This window comes from Schistocerca nitens, unplaced genomic scaffold, assembly GCF_023898315.1.
Source record: "Schistocerca nitens isolate TAMUIC-IGC-003100 unplaced genomic scaffold, iqSchNite1.1 HiC_scaffold_380, whole genome shotgun sequence".
In the NCBI taxonomy this organism is placed as follows: domain Eukaryota; kingdom Metazoa; phylum Arthropoda; class Insecta; order Orthoptera; family Acrididae; genus Schistocerca; species Schistocerca nitens.
In genome coordinates, this window is record NW_026045914.1 from 1,619,357 (window position 1) to 1,634,315 (window position 14,959).

Consider the following 14,959-nt stretch of genomic DNA (forward strand, 5'->3'; position numbering starts at 1 on the left):
ATGAAGTAAGGATAATGTTTGAAGAAATAGGTTGAAGTTGTCATCCTGCAGTAGTCAAATATGTATGTAGCACAATACATATGAAGCTATGATAATAACATAAATTAGGAGAAAGGTGATAAGAAGTGAAGAAGGTAATGTGGATTTTTGTAAGTTCAGTGCACAAAAATAAAATGTTGGTTACTTTACTGCTACCTTTAGCTGAGTTACTTTTCAATCATTTATTCTGATTCCACCCACATTAAATGCTGAAAAAGAGGCAACAAAACAGGCCATTTATAGTACTATTTACTCAGTAAGCTAAGTTTACTTTGGAGTAACATATTTACCATTTATCCTTTTCTTTATTAGTATATGATGATATTTCAAGATTTTTATTGTTACTGACTGATGACTAACGACTTTCTAACTGCCTTCCTGTGTCTGCCCTCTACTTCACGTATGTGTACTACTTTTTATTGATTTAATTCTTTATTGTGGTATTTGGAACATCTTGATGTATACTGGTGTGACATGTGTCCACGATTCTGTGATGCACTTTAACCTTCCTCCCAAAGCAGGACAGAGCCCTTTATTACCTTTGTTAAATAAATGTCATATTTCTCTATGTCTCTTTCTTTCTTAGATATTTAATGGCTACATCATGCCTTGTGTTCTTATAATGCATGTAATCAGGAGTCTAATTTCATTACTACTGTGTTATGTACTGGAAATGTAATAATCTTTTCTTACCTGTCAAAATCATTTTACTTGTACTTTTATTCAGAATTTCACTTTAAAATTTATTTTTATCACTTATCTATGAAGTTCTCTGGTATAATTTGTTGTATGCTGTTTTCTGTTTGCTAGCAACATCCTGCCAAATAATGATCAGGCAAGTGCGGAGGTTATGTAAGGTTTCTAGATAATCTTTGTGTTCAGGAAGGTGATGTAAGTTCAACATTTTCATTTGATTTCATAGTTCGTATTTACACTCTGAATATTTTTGAAACAGAAGTTTTCAATAGTCAATATGCTATGTCACAGAAGTTCTAAGTACAAGCACAGTGATCTTCAGTTGCCTGTAGCACTGTCATTGCTACAGCATTCTAAGAGCAGCTAGGGAGTTAGTCAAGTGTTGGGCACTCTAGCGAGCTATCTGGAAATAGCTAGCAGAGTAAAGAGATGAAGACACAGAGGATGTTGAATTTTGGGAATTTGATTTGATAAAGTTTAATTGGAGAAGTGAAATTCTTTAGACACTGTTGTTGCTACATCGCTTGCTTGCACATAATTTATGATGTGTGTGGAAAATGGAACATTTTATTAGGACTTTTCGTTATTAGTCAGGGTTCATTAGTTTCATTGTTTTGTCATGATTAAGCAAAGGCATCAGTTCATATGGCTTGCTCTCAACGGTTATATATTTACCACTCCGTTACCATTTCAATAATTAATCTCATGGCAGTGTAATAATCATTAGAAAAAGTAAGATTTGCAAAGATCATTACAATTGTCAAGGAATGAGTTTCAGTATCCACCATATTGTTTTTAAAAAGTTAGCTTTCTTTCAATCATTTAATTAGTTTTAATTGTACACTGCCTCGTAAACAAAGTTTATTTTCTGGTTATGTGTGTCGCAGCATTCCACTGAGCGGAACACAATGGCTAAAATTAAACCATGATCTACTTAGAAGAGCGTCAAGTCCTTGCACTGCCCTATACTAGGTCTTCTTTGCTTCAGCTAGTTTTCTGCTGCACGACCTTGGAGAAGCACCGAGTTTCTGCTGCCACAAATAAACCATGAAAATATGATAGGTTAAGTTACATCACAGCCAAGACATTAAGACCATTCACAGATAAGCTTTATATTCTAAAACTACTACTAGGTTCAGTTTAAGTGAAGCTCAGTTCAGATTGCATTTCATATGCAGAAGTGCTATTCTCGCAGTGCAGAGTTACATTTGTGTATCAGTAAGTGTTTAGAATTTTGTTGCTTTTGAGTCTATAAATTTGCAGGGCATTTTCAAAGAAACATTATGGTTATTTATTCTTTTAATATTAGTTTTGTAGTTTTACATACCATTTGTATTCTGTTAGTTTAGCGTGTTCGAACTGCATGTCATCATCATCACACATTACAGCACTGTCCACTGCACAGTAAAGAATTTCACAGAACAGTTTCGTTAGTTTACAGTTTTGGTTTTCTAATTAATTTAATGAAATCTAATTGCAATATGGATATATAGTTATACAATTTCAGATAGTTTTGGTGACACATTTAGTCAAATAGCGTTTCTGTTACTACACCACTTGCATTGTTCACCATTACAACAGAGATACATGTAGTTAAAAAGTAGGGAACAAGTCCAGTTCATGTTTAGTTCACAGCGAATAACCGTTTTCGTTCATAGAAGTTACAACACAGGGACATCAGGAAAAATGGTTATGTGTGACAGCAGTAGTTTATGCTACATCTGGAAGCTGTGTGTTTTAGTATAATGAACATACCATATAAAGTTTTAAAAATGCTGCACAGAATTGCAGCACCACATTAGTCATATGACCACATTTAAACACGTGGGTGCATAGCCTCTTTAGCTGCATTGCTTCATATTTTGCCCTTCACGCACAGAAAAAAAACATTTCAATAATTTAATGGCACCCCTCCTTACATGTGAATTTGTCCCTAAATACAAAGAAGTAAACACATAAGTAACATCCAATACAATGAACATGCGGTACATTTTTTGTTATGAAATAACTATGACATACAAATTTTAGAATGATGAGCGATGCCATGCCAGTTGGGCTACTCTAAGAAACTATTTGGCAATAAATTTGCTATTTTCTAGAGATTTTGTCTGTGGAGGATTAGAAGGCATCAGAAATATAGTCAACCACCTGACAAGTATTTGCAACACACCAATGTATCATGACAAGGTGTTGAGCAAAGCTGCTCTAGCTAACTTGATGTGTGTCATTACTTTCATTGTTGATGAAACCCAGGATAATTCTATACTTGACAGAGTGCGCCAAATTTCTATAGTAAATTCAAAGAAACAACACTTTATTTGTTGATTACCTCTAATGATGTCAATATATTAATGATATATGTTTTTTCGATGCTTCTACATTGAAACAGTCTCTGATACTGATTAACTTACTCCTAATTAGATACTCTACCTACTTGTCTAGTTTTCACTATCCTCCCATAAAATCATATTTCCAGGGCTTCTATTGCCCATGTTTAATTTCTATATAATTGTAAAAGCCAAACAAATGTTTTCAGACACTGCTTCCCAGTACATAAATCGATATCCTGTATTTAAGAAATATCTCCTTTTTAGTGAAGATAATTACTTTAATAACACCTTTATGGCGATTAATGGCACCCTATTCTTATATTTATTATTTATATTTTTCATTGTCCATATCTACATAGTGTGGACACAGCGAATAAGAGATGGTTTAATTCAGTTGCAGGTGTTGACTATATTTTAATTTTGTTGACACTGATAAGCTCATTTCAAGATAAAATTCATTGTGTCCAAATGACCTACCAAGTCCCATGCGGTCTGTAGCACAACGTTAGTGTCCTAAGCAAGTTTTGAATTTTTCTTTCTTCTCTCTGAGTTAGGATTCGTTTCCCAAATCTTGCCTTGGTTCTCTTTCCTGTGTAGTCTATATACAAATGGAATAATATGGGGAGAAGCTGCAAATCTCTCACTGTCTTCTGTACTATACCTTTCATTTCATGTCCTACTGTTGTAACTGTAGTTTGGCATTCCTATATTTTACTCACGAATTAATAACTCTATAATTTTGAAGGGTGTACTACAATAAACATCAGAAGGCTACAGTTGGGATACTTGGGTGACTTAAGAGCTGTGTCGTCAGTTGTGGTCTGTACATGAGCTTCACAAGACGTTATTTGTTACAGCATATATTCGTTGACTTCGAAGCAGGAAACTGTTCTCTCATTTGATATACTAATTCTGAACTGGAAGACAGTGAGCTTCAGAAAAGGCTGTAACGAAAATAGGAAAGAAAATTTTAACAAAAAATCAATTCTGTAAGAATAAAATGTTCTCAGGTTTCCAACCGCGTCAATTGGTTAAAATTGCGCGAGCTTTCGGCCAATCACTCCTTGGCCATTGTCAAGTGCTATGACTGCCAGTGGGCTGTTGGTGCGCCCTTATATATGCTAGCTGCCGCCTGTGACGTCACTGGTGCCCGTGACATTGCCATACATGGGCATGTTTTGAGTCGGCGTTCGATGAGCCCTCTTCAACCGCGCGATCGCTGGATCCCACGCAGCGGTGAGCTGTAAGCCACCGTCTCTATTCAGGGTGTTTGTGGTAAATTTTATTTCAATAGCTTCCTTTATTAAACTGTCCCAGAAGACGTTAGTGCGAGCCACGACAGAGGTATCGCCAAATTTTATGTGGTGACCGTTTTCTAACACATGCCCAGCTAACGCAGATTTCTCTGGATAGCGCAGGCGATAACACCTCTCATGTTCTTTCCTGCGCTGTTCCACAGTGCGCTCTGTTTGTCCGATGTACTTCTGGCCACACTCACAAGGTATTTAGAGGACTCCGGGTGTTCTGAGACCTACAGCGTCTTTAACTGGTCTCACTAATTGACGGATTGTCGTTGGAGGCCTGAAGACTGATTTTATCTTGTGTATTTTCAACAGGCGGCTTATCTTGCCCGACACAGAGCCACATAATGGCAGCAAAGCAAGTTTCTTTTCCTGCTCTTCGTCGTTGGTCTTATTCTGATCTTTCCCAGAAATCACTTCTTTCACTTGATGGGTGCTGTAGCCGTTATTCCTGAAAACCTTGCGTAGGTGGCTCAGTTTGTGGTGCAGGTTGTCGTCGTCTGATATTACTCTTGCACGATGCACCAATGTTTGCAATGCTGCGCGCTTCTGTGCTGGATGATGATGATGGCTGGTGGCGTGCAGGTACAGGTCTGTGTGAGTGGGTTTTCTGTAGACGCTGTGGCCAAGGCACCCATTTCGTTTACGGTGGACAAGGACGTCGAGGAAGTTCAATGCATTATCTTTTTCCAGCTCCATGGTGAACTGGATATAACTGTTGATGCCAATGAGGTGTTCCAAAAACTCGTCTAATTTCTCGCGGCCGTGTGGCCAAATGTTGTTGTTGCGAAAGGCGGCCGAACTTTCCTTTCTGCTTCTCTGTAGTTCGTTTCTAAGCTGACATCTATTGAGAAACCGTAGCAGCGTCGACCCATTCCCAGTCCAAAGCTGTGAGTGTTCTTGATAACTGCAGGTGCAAGGCCATGAGAGCATGTCCATTTGCATCCAGCTGTTGCCCTGTGTTGTGAATCCTTTCTTGTAATAATGCAAAGCTGGCACGACGAAATATCCTCCTGGTGGCAGCGGCGTTGATATGATGGGATACCATAGCCAAATTGCCATATATGGCAATGTCACGGGCACCAGTGACGTCACAGGCGGCAGTTAGCGTATATAAGGGCGCACCAACAGCCCACTGGCAGTCATAACACTTGACAATGGTCAAGGAGCGCTTGGCCGAAAGCTCGTGTAGTTTTAACCAATTGACGCGGTTGGAAACCCGAGAACATTTTATTCAATGTTATCGCCGCGAGACTCTGCATTCATACAGTTCTGTAAGAAGTTGAATTGGTATTGTATACGTCTTTTATTTCTTCTGTTATAGCATCTCAAGAGGAAATATGTTACACCAAGACAAGCAACATTAAAGATAATCTAGTAAGTAATTCAAAACCTAAAAATTAGTATTAAATCTCATCCTGACAAGAAATAGTAAGAGTAATTTCAGAAATAAGAACAATTAAATGAATGTAGATAATATTAGTCCAAACAGAGTTTTGGTGATTTACATTTAGACTATGAAGACAGCATAAATAGAGCAATAACCTTGTAATAGATCTATATAGATGTGAATTGATGTCAAAAGTTACTTTGAGTGTGGACCTGATGCACAATTATCAATGGGCTCTATGGAAGTGGCGTGCTTAGAGGAATTCAAGAGTTTGTTGGTGCAACCGTATGGCACTGTACATGTCACAGTTCTATCAGAACACGGATAATTCGCCATAGCACCAGTAGCAGCAGCGAACTCAGTATGGTAACTGTTGTGTAGTGCAGAACTGCCAACCTGAAATAGTTAAACATAACCACATTTTGTTAAATGTAATACAGCCATACAATATAACCTATATGGTCAGTACTGTCTTCAAACATCCAGTTAACTGATAGAATATCACAGTCAAACATAGAAGAATACGAATTTGTTTCGAAACACAAATCATGTTCATAAAATTACACTTTCCCAGCTTCAGTTACGATTATTTTCCAGTATTTATTAACGGGGCTCATTTTGACTGCAAGGTGCCATCAATAAGGGTGGTATCCAACGGCTATCTGGGACGACTCCAGACACGTCTTCGGCCTGGAATCTCATTGACTGGAACACAATTGCCTTCAGTGATAAGTTCTGCATAGGACTGAGCCCTGATGACCAGCAAAGATATATCTGCATATGCTGCAGACAGCGATGTGATACAAACCTGACTATCCCAACCATATGGCCCGACAACCAAGAGTAACAGTCTGAGGAGCCATTTCATTTCATAGCAGGATCTGTTTGGTTGTCATCCATGGCACACTTACACCACAGAGATATGTTAACGATATACGATGCCATATTCCCTTACCTTCCATGCAAGATATCCCAGGCTTACGTTTTAGGAAGATAATTCCCTGTACACACAGCGAGAGATTGTATCGCTTGTCTTCGTGGTTCTCAAACCTTGCCTTGACCGGCAAGGTCACTGGATCTCTCCCCAGTTGAGAATGTTTGGACGGAACCCTCTAACGAACATGAGATTTTGACTACCTAACATGCCAATTGGAAAGAGTTTGGCACAATATCCCCCAGAACAACATCCAACAAGTCTATCATTCAGTGCCAAGCCGAATAATTGCTTGCCTAGGGGCCAGAAGTGGACCAACGTGTTATTGACATGCTTAGTCTGTGAAGCTCTTTCTCCTGAATAAATCATCCAATTCTTCAGGAACTGCAATTATTTGTTTGTTTTTACACATACATTATATCTTCCGATTTCCGTTCTATTCAGTTAATTCCTTCGTGGTATGTCGTCTTTTTGTGTTAGATGGTTCAAATGGCTCTGAGCACTATGGGACTCAACTGCTGAGGTCATTAGTCCCCTAGAACTTAGAACTAGTTAAACCTAACTAACCTAAGGACATCACAAACATCCATGCCCGAGGCAGGATTCGAACCTGCGACCGTAGCGGTCTTGCGGTTCCAGACTGCAGCGCCTTTAACCGCACGGCCGCTTCGGCCGGCTTTTTGTGTTAGAGTGTATACGCTTATATGGCAGAAGGAACTCAACAACAAACGCAGCACCAGCAATTCACACTTTCTCGCACAGCTTCTTTAACGGCTAAGGTAATTACATGTTTCAGATCCTGAGATAATAAGCATACTAAGAAAACAGATACTTTTGCAGGAGGATATTTACATGAAGTGATAAGTTATAAACTGTGATTATTCAGCATTTATTGATTTATTATAATTTCTCACATTATTTTCCAATAAAATACTGAAAAATAAGCGTGACGGAAGTTGAGAAAGCTTTAAATGTTCCATAATGTAGTGGAAAACATCAATGAATTCCATGGAACATAAATATTGTTGCTGCTTAAGGCTGATAGAACATTTAAAGCCCTTCAACTCCATCTTGTTTAACTTAAGTATTTCATTACGAGTATTTGACGAAATGTCCGCCAAATGAGTAGTACGATTTCTGTGCTTCAGAAAACGAAAGTTCTTATGCGTATATCACTCACTGTTTTTACCTGATTCACGACATTATTACTTTCTTTAGTTTATATAGTAATTTCAACGCTAAGGATTTATCTGTAAGATGAGGTTCCAATAGGATTAACCTACAGAACTCCTTTCATTATAAAATTATCACATTCTTGTGTCCTAGGTTTGGCTGTAGTCAATATCTAGTATCCTTTTAAGATCATGCAAGTGAAGTTTTGAGATTGTACAGTGCATTTTAAGAATAATCTCTTGTTATTTGAAATTCCATTGCACTTGTTTTGGTGGTAGTGTAGAGTGGTTTAATACATTGTTGTTGCCTATTAGGACTACCGGGAGATGGGGGTTTCACCCCATGAACCATGGACCCTGTCGGTGATGACTTGGCTTGCGTGCCTCAGCAATAGAGATAGCCATTCCGAATGTGTAACAACAATGGACTGTTATCTGCTTAGAGGTCAAACAATCACGTGGATCCTGAAGAGAGGCCATATTCTTTTTAGTAGTTGTAGGGGAAACACTCTGTATGAGTGACTGATCTGCCCTTGTAACATCAACCAAAATGACCTGGCTACAACAGTGCTGTAAACGGCTGAAAGCAAGGGGAAACTAAAACAGAATCAGTTCCCAAGGGCGTGCAGTTGTATCCCATGGTAAAATGATGATGGAATCGTCTTGGCTAAAATGTTTTGCAGGTAAAATAGTTAAAATTTCCGGGAGGTGACTACTCAGGAAGGTTTTATTATCAGGGGGGACAGAATTTGCGATCTACAGGTCGGAGCATGAAACGTTAGATCCCTTAATTGGGCAGGTAGGTTCGAAAATTTAAAAATGGGAGTGGGTAGGTTGTAGTTAGATCTAGTGGGACTAAGTGAGGTTTGGTGTCAAGAGGAACAGACCTTGGGTCAGGGGAATAAAGGGTTGTAAATACAAAATCAAATAGGGGTAATGCAGGAAAAGGTTTTATAATGAATAAAAAAAGGAATGCAGCTAACCTAGTATGAACAGCATCGTCAACACATTATTGCAGTCAAGAAAGACACAGATTCAATACTCACGACATTAGTAGACTTTCATATACCAGCTAGCTCTGCAGATGATGAACAGGTTGAGGAAATGTATGATGAGATAAAACAAATTATTCAGATAGTTAAAGGAAACGAACGTTTAATTGTGATGGGGGACTGAAATTCGACAGTAGAAAAAAGAAAAGAATGAAAAATGGTATGGACTGCGGGAGAAGAATGAAAGAGAAAGCCACTTGTTAGAATTTTGCACACAGCCTAATTTAATCTTTTCTGGTTTAAGAACCGTGAAATGGTTGTATACACGGAAAAGATCTAGACACACTAGAATGTTTTGCATTGATTATATAACTGTAAGGTAGAGATTTAGGAATTAGATTTTAAACTGCAAGACATCTCCATGCGCAAATGTGGATTCTGAGCACAATTCATTAGTTATGAACTGGAGATTAAAACTGTAGAAACTGAAAAATGATAGGAAAATAAGGTGATGGAACCTAAATAAGTTAAAGAATGAGAGGCTGTTGAGCATTTCATAGGGGGCATTAGGCAACGATAGACTAGAACAAAGGAAGGAATACAGTAGAAAAGACAGTTGGGTACCTTTGAGGGATGAAATAGTGAAGACAGCAGTGGTTTAAATATGTATGAAGACAAGGCCTAGTAGAGATTCTTGTATATCACAGGACATATTGAATATAACTGCTGAGAGGAGAAAACAAAAATGCAGCAAATGAAGCAGGCGAAAGGGATTACGAACGTCTAAAAATGATATTGCCAGGAAGTCCAGAATGGCTAAGCAGGAATGGCTAGATGACAAACGTAAGAATTTAGAAACTTATTTCACTACGATACAGTCCACAGGAAAATTAAAGAGGCGATTGGAGGAATGTGAAGCAGCTCTACCATTGTCAAGAGCTCAGGTGTGACACCAATACTAAGCATAGAAGGGAAAGCTGAAAGATAAAAGGAATATATAGAGAGTTTATACAAGGGCGATGAACTTGAAAGCATCACTGTAGAAACAGTACCGAATTACCAGGCTGATAAGTCATGGTTGCATAACACAAACACGAATTCTTTACAGAAGAACGTAAAAACTGTTAGTAGCCGATTTCGTGGAAGATCAGCTTGGGATTTCGCAGGAATGCAGGACCTCGCGAAGCAGTACCGAACCTACGACTTAACTTAGAAGATAGGTAACAGAAATGAGCGTTTGGCGTCATTCGCCGGGAGGCGCCTTACGGGGCAGGTCCGGCCGCCTTGGTGCAGGTCTTATTACATGCGACGTCACATTGGGCGACCTGCGCGCCGTTTGGGGATGAAATGATGATGATGACAACACAACACCCAGTCCCTGAGAGTAGAAAATCCCCGACCCAGGAATCGAACCCGGGTCCTTAGGACGGCAATCCGTCACGCTGACCACTCAGCTATCGGGGCGGGCAGAAGATAGGTAAAGGAATGGCAGACCTACCTCTTTAGCAACTGTAGACTTTTGACTGGAATACTCTGTTTGATATTTTGAAGGTAGTAGGGGTAAAATACAGGAAGAGGAAGCCTATTTACGCCTTGTACAGCTACCAAATGGCAGTTATAAGATTCGAGGGGCATGAAGGGGAAGTTGTGGTTGAGAAGAGAGTGAGACAGGGTTGTAGCCTATACCTGTTGTTAGTCAATCCGTACACTGAGCATGCAATAAAGGATGGCAAAGAAAAATTTGGAGTAGTAACTAAATTTATGGGAGAAGCAATAAAAATTTTATTTTGATGTTTGCTGATGACATTGTAACTCTCCAGAATGAGATTTTCACTCTGCAGCGGAGTGTGCGCTGATATGAAACTTCCTGGCAGATTAAAACTCTGTGCCCGACCGAGACTCGAACTCGGGACCTTTGCCTTTCGCGGGCAAGTGCTCTACCACTTTTTTTTTTAATCTCATTTTCTTCGTTTTTTCGTTCGTGTCATTTGCTCGGTGCGGACATCGCAAGACACCCGTTTCAGTTCGTTATTGATCCATTAACTAAGTTTTTTTTATTACAGAGGGCAGCTAACCCTTACCATCTGAGCTACCGAAGCACGACTCACGCCCGGTCCTCACAGCTTTGCTTCTGCCAGCACTTGCCCGCGAAAGGCAAAGGCCCCGAGTTCGAGTCTCGGTCGGGCACACAGTTTTAATCTGCCAGGAAGTTTCACATTGTAACTCTGTCAGAGACAACAAAGGATTTGGAAGAGCCGTTGAACAGAATCGGTAACGTCTTTAATGGAGGTTGTACGATGATAATTGACAAAAGTAAAGCAGATATAATGGAATAGTTGAATGAAATCAGATGATGCTAAGGGAATTAGATTAGGGAAGAGTCACTAAAAGTAGTTGATGACTTTTACTATTCGGCCAGCAAAAATCTGATAGCCAAAGTAGAGAAGATATAAAACGTCGACTGGCAGTGGAAAACAGTGTTTCTGAAGAACGAAAATTTGTTAGCATTGAATATAGGTTTTAAGTGTTAGTAAATGTGTTCTGTAGGTATTTGTCTGGGATGTAGCCATGTACGTATGGAAGCGGAACAGTGTAGATAAGAAGGAATAGAGGCTCTTGAATTGTGGTGCTACAGAAGTATACTGAAGATTAGATCGGTAAATCGCGTAACTAATGAGAAGGTACTGGCGAGAAATGGTGAGACAAGAAATTTGTGGCACAGCTTGACTAAAAGAAGAGGCCCGTTGATATGACATATTCTGAGACATCAAGGGATCACAAATTTAGTATTTGAGGAAAGTACTGGTGTACAGGAAGACCAAGAGATAAATACAGGAAATAGAATCAGAAAGATGTAGGTTTCAGTTGTCATTTGGAGATGAAGTGGCTTGCGCAGCATAAAGTAACACTGCGAGTAGAATCAGACCAACTTGGAACTGAAGGCCACTACAGTATACAATCAACAGAACGATCAACAGTAAACATGGAGTAATAGCGGAGTGTAACATAGCCTACAGTTGCGACACTCACTGCTGTGAAAATTGTTACCATCTGACAGCTGAAATGGCACTAGCCTTCCTAGAGAGGAGAAAGAATACCATATAATTAAAGTTTGTTTCTATCCTTCTACTTAGTTAAGGAAATAGTAATTATATTTTGTGTTCCAAGCATGAGTAAATTGTCGAAAGACACAACTTATTCACGAAAAAATACTTTCGAATACATTCATAGCTGCACCTTACTCCGCTGAAAGGAAGAGAATATGTGGGGAAAACGAACGCTTGAATCTTTTCTTGTGAGCTCTGATTTCTCTTATTTTATTATTATGATTATAGATACAGATGGGCGCCAACAAGACACACTGGTGTCCAAAATTAAAGCAACAAACTGCTATTTCCCCGTCCTTTGTCTAATTCACGTTATAGTCATACAAATTGTCAACAGATGTAGCTGCACGCCAGCAGTGACGTCAGGGCACCTATAAAGTGGGGTAATGTTTGCAGGGTCGTCCCACACCCACAACCGCTGTGTACACAGTCACAGACGGTGCAGCGTGGCACAGTGAATATGCCTACAGACTCTCTGCTGTGGAGGGCCACAGGAAGAATGGAAGCGGGAGAGTCGTAAACTGATGTGGCCCGATGGCTTAAACTGAATCGTTCTTGTAACGGCGACCGGAACGGTCGCGGGGTTGAAGTGATGGAAAGCGCGGCGGGACTGGCGGTGTGGCCCGTGAACAACAACACAACGGAAGAGGACGGACACGACCAACGAAGGACAGAACGAACAACAAGATCGAAACAACGGAGTCACAAGAAAGCCTAACAACCACGTCCACTCGCACACAGAACAAGAAAGTAAATAAGCTGTCTAACACGAGGCGATGTGTCCAGAGACGTACGCAGGGTTAGCCTGGCTGGCTGAGCGAGAGGCAGGCGCTTAAGTATTCTACCGGGGGCGCCGCTATTGGCAGCTGGAACCATGTGTTCAACTGTGGCGCCCTCACACTAAATGCGGGCCAGGAGGCTCGCGCCGCCATAGCTTACGGCGCGATGGTGCAGAGACCTCTAGGGGTTTTCGACGTCCATGAAGTCTGGCGGGGATGGCGGCAGAGGGAAGAGGAACTGGGCTCATCAACAGCTATTGGCGGGGAGGAAGGGACGTCCTAGGTATCCATGACAACCGATCCGGAGTCCAGGGTGGGGGAGGGAGCCGCCGATCCACCCGGAGGCGGAGAGGGCTGGCGGCAGACCCGCGGGGAGACGGCAACCGGGGGCAGAGACGGTGACTCGAGGACCACGTCTGTATCTGAAGGGAAGAGGCAGCGGCACGAGACCCGTGGCGGCACGCGGGCGGAGCTGATTGTAATGGCGGCGCTCCAACCCTTTCGACGTCGGCACCGACGTCACACGCCGCCCATGGACCGCGACGACCGTGGCGGGTGTCCAACCCCAATTGCGCCCGTACTCGCGGGCCCACACGGCCGCGAAAGGGGCATACCGCTGCGAGGGCCGGGAGTGGCGGTGGTAGGAGGATGGCATCAGCAAATGGAGCAGGGCCCGTGGCCGTCGTCCATGAAGGAGCTCTGCCGGACTGCGTCAGTCAATTGGCGTAGTGTGATAGCTGCTCAAAAACAGGGTGAGGGCCGACTTGGTTGGAGATGTGTCGATCACCTTAGTCAACAGGTGTTTAAAAGTGAGGAGAAGCCTCTCCGCTGCACCATTGGACCAAGAGTGGAAAGGGGGCTACAGAAATGTTTGATACTGTTGGCCTGACAGAAGTCATGGAAGGAGGACGCCGTGAATTGGGGACCATTATCAGAGACCAACATGTGTGGCAGGCCCTCAATGGTGAGAATCTGGGCCAGGGCCATGAGTGGTGGCTGCCATGCAGACAACATATGGGTATCCGGAGTAGGCATCAACGATGAGTAACCATATGGACCCCAAAAATGGGCCTGCAAAATCGATATGGATCCGATCGCAGGGCCAGCGAGGCACAAGCCAGGGTGCAAACGACTGAGGGGAGCTTGCCCGGTGACGCACACAGACAGTGCACCCACGGACCAGGAGCTCAATGTCGCCATCAATGCCGGGCCAATACACATGCTGGCGAGCCAAAACTTTCATTCGGGACATACCCCAGTGCCCGTGGTGTAACAAACCGAGCACCCTAAGCTGCAATTTTGGAGGGATGACCAGGTGATGGGCATCTGACTCTGTGGCCAACAGAAGGACATCATAGACCACAGAGAGCCTGTGGGACAGGTGGCACCAGGGGTTGAAATAGGACTGCATCCGACGAGTAACATAGGACGGCCACCCGTGGACCACATAGTTGAGAACCTGCGGCAACACAGGGTAGCGGCGGCGGAATCAATGTGAAAGCAGAGGACTTGTTGTTGGTCAAAGGCAGGATCGGGGCCTCCTGGGAGACGTGACAAAGCGTCCGCGTTAGCATGGTGGGCGGTGGGTGTAAAAACAATGCCCAGCGTTGGAGACGTTGAGGTGGCCGCTCTGGAAGGTGAGAGTGGTGTCCAAAAAGTGTAACCAAGGGTTTATGGTCCGTCAGGAGGGTGAATTTGCCCCAAAGAGATAGGTGTGAAATTTTTGGACAGCGAACACGATCGCCAGAGTGTCCTTTTCAATCTGGGAGTAGTTCTGTTGTGCTGGGGTCAACGTCTTAGAGGCATAAGCGATGGGCTGTTTGGAGCCATTGGCATCCTGGCACACAAGGACGGCCCCAGTGCCATATGCCGATGCATCAGCTGCCACAACCTAGGGGCCATCCGAAGAAAAGGGAGTAAGACAAGGGGCGGACTTGAGCATCGATTTAAACGGAGAAAAGCCTGGTCACAGGCAGGCGTCCAATCAAGAGGTACCCCTTTGTTATGCAAGTGATTGAGGGGTTGAGCAATGGAGGTAGCCTGGGGCAAAAACTTTAAGTAATAAGTAACCTTGCTCAAAAACACCTAGAGTTCAGATAAGTTCTTGGGGCGAGGAAGGGCCTCAATGGCCGCAACATTACGACCCGAAGGGCGAATGACTTCTTTGCTAAGCCAGTGGTCTAAGCATTTCACTTTCGGTTCGAAAAAACAAGACTTGT

The 14,959-nt window shown here is 42.2% G+C and overlaps 1 protein-coding gene across 2 annotated transcripts in view; it reads right to left on the reverse strand.

The window, feature by feature from the left end:
• Window positions 1-5,756: 5,756 nt before the first annotated feature.
• LOC126230334 (fatty acyl-CoA reductase 1-like) overlaps window positions 5,757-14,959 on the reverse strand; it is a 263,811-nt gene continuing 254,608 nt past the window's right edge. For both annotated transcript variants that reach the window (XM_049942393.1, XM_049942392.1), the window contains one exon: window positions 5,757-6,152. In XM_049942393.1, coding sequence (XP_049798350.1) covers window positions 6,059-6,152 — 94 coding nt within the window. In that variant the 3' untranslated portion in view covers window positions 5,757-6,058. The remainder of the gene's footprint in view (window positions 6,153-14,959) is intronic.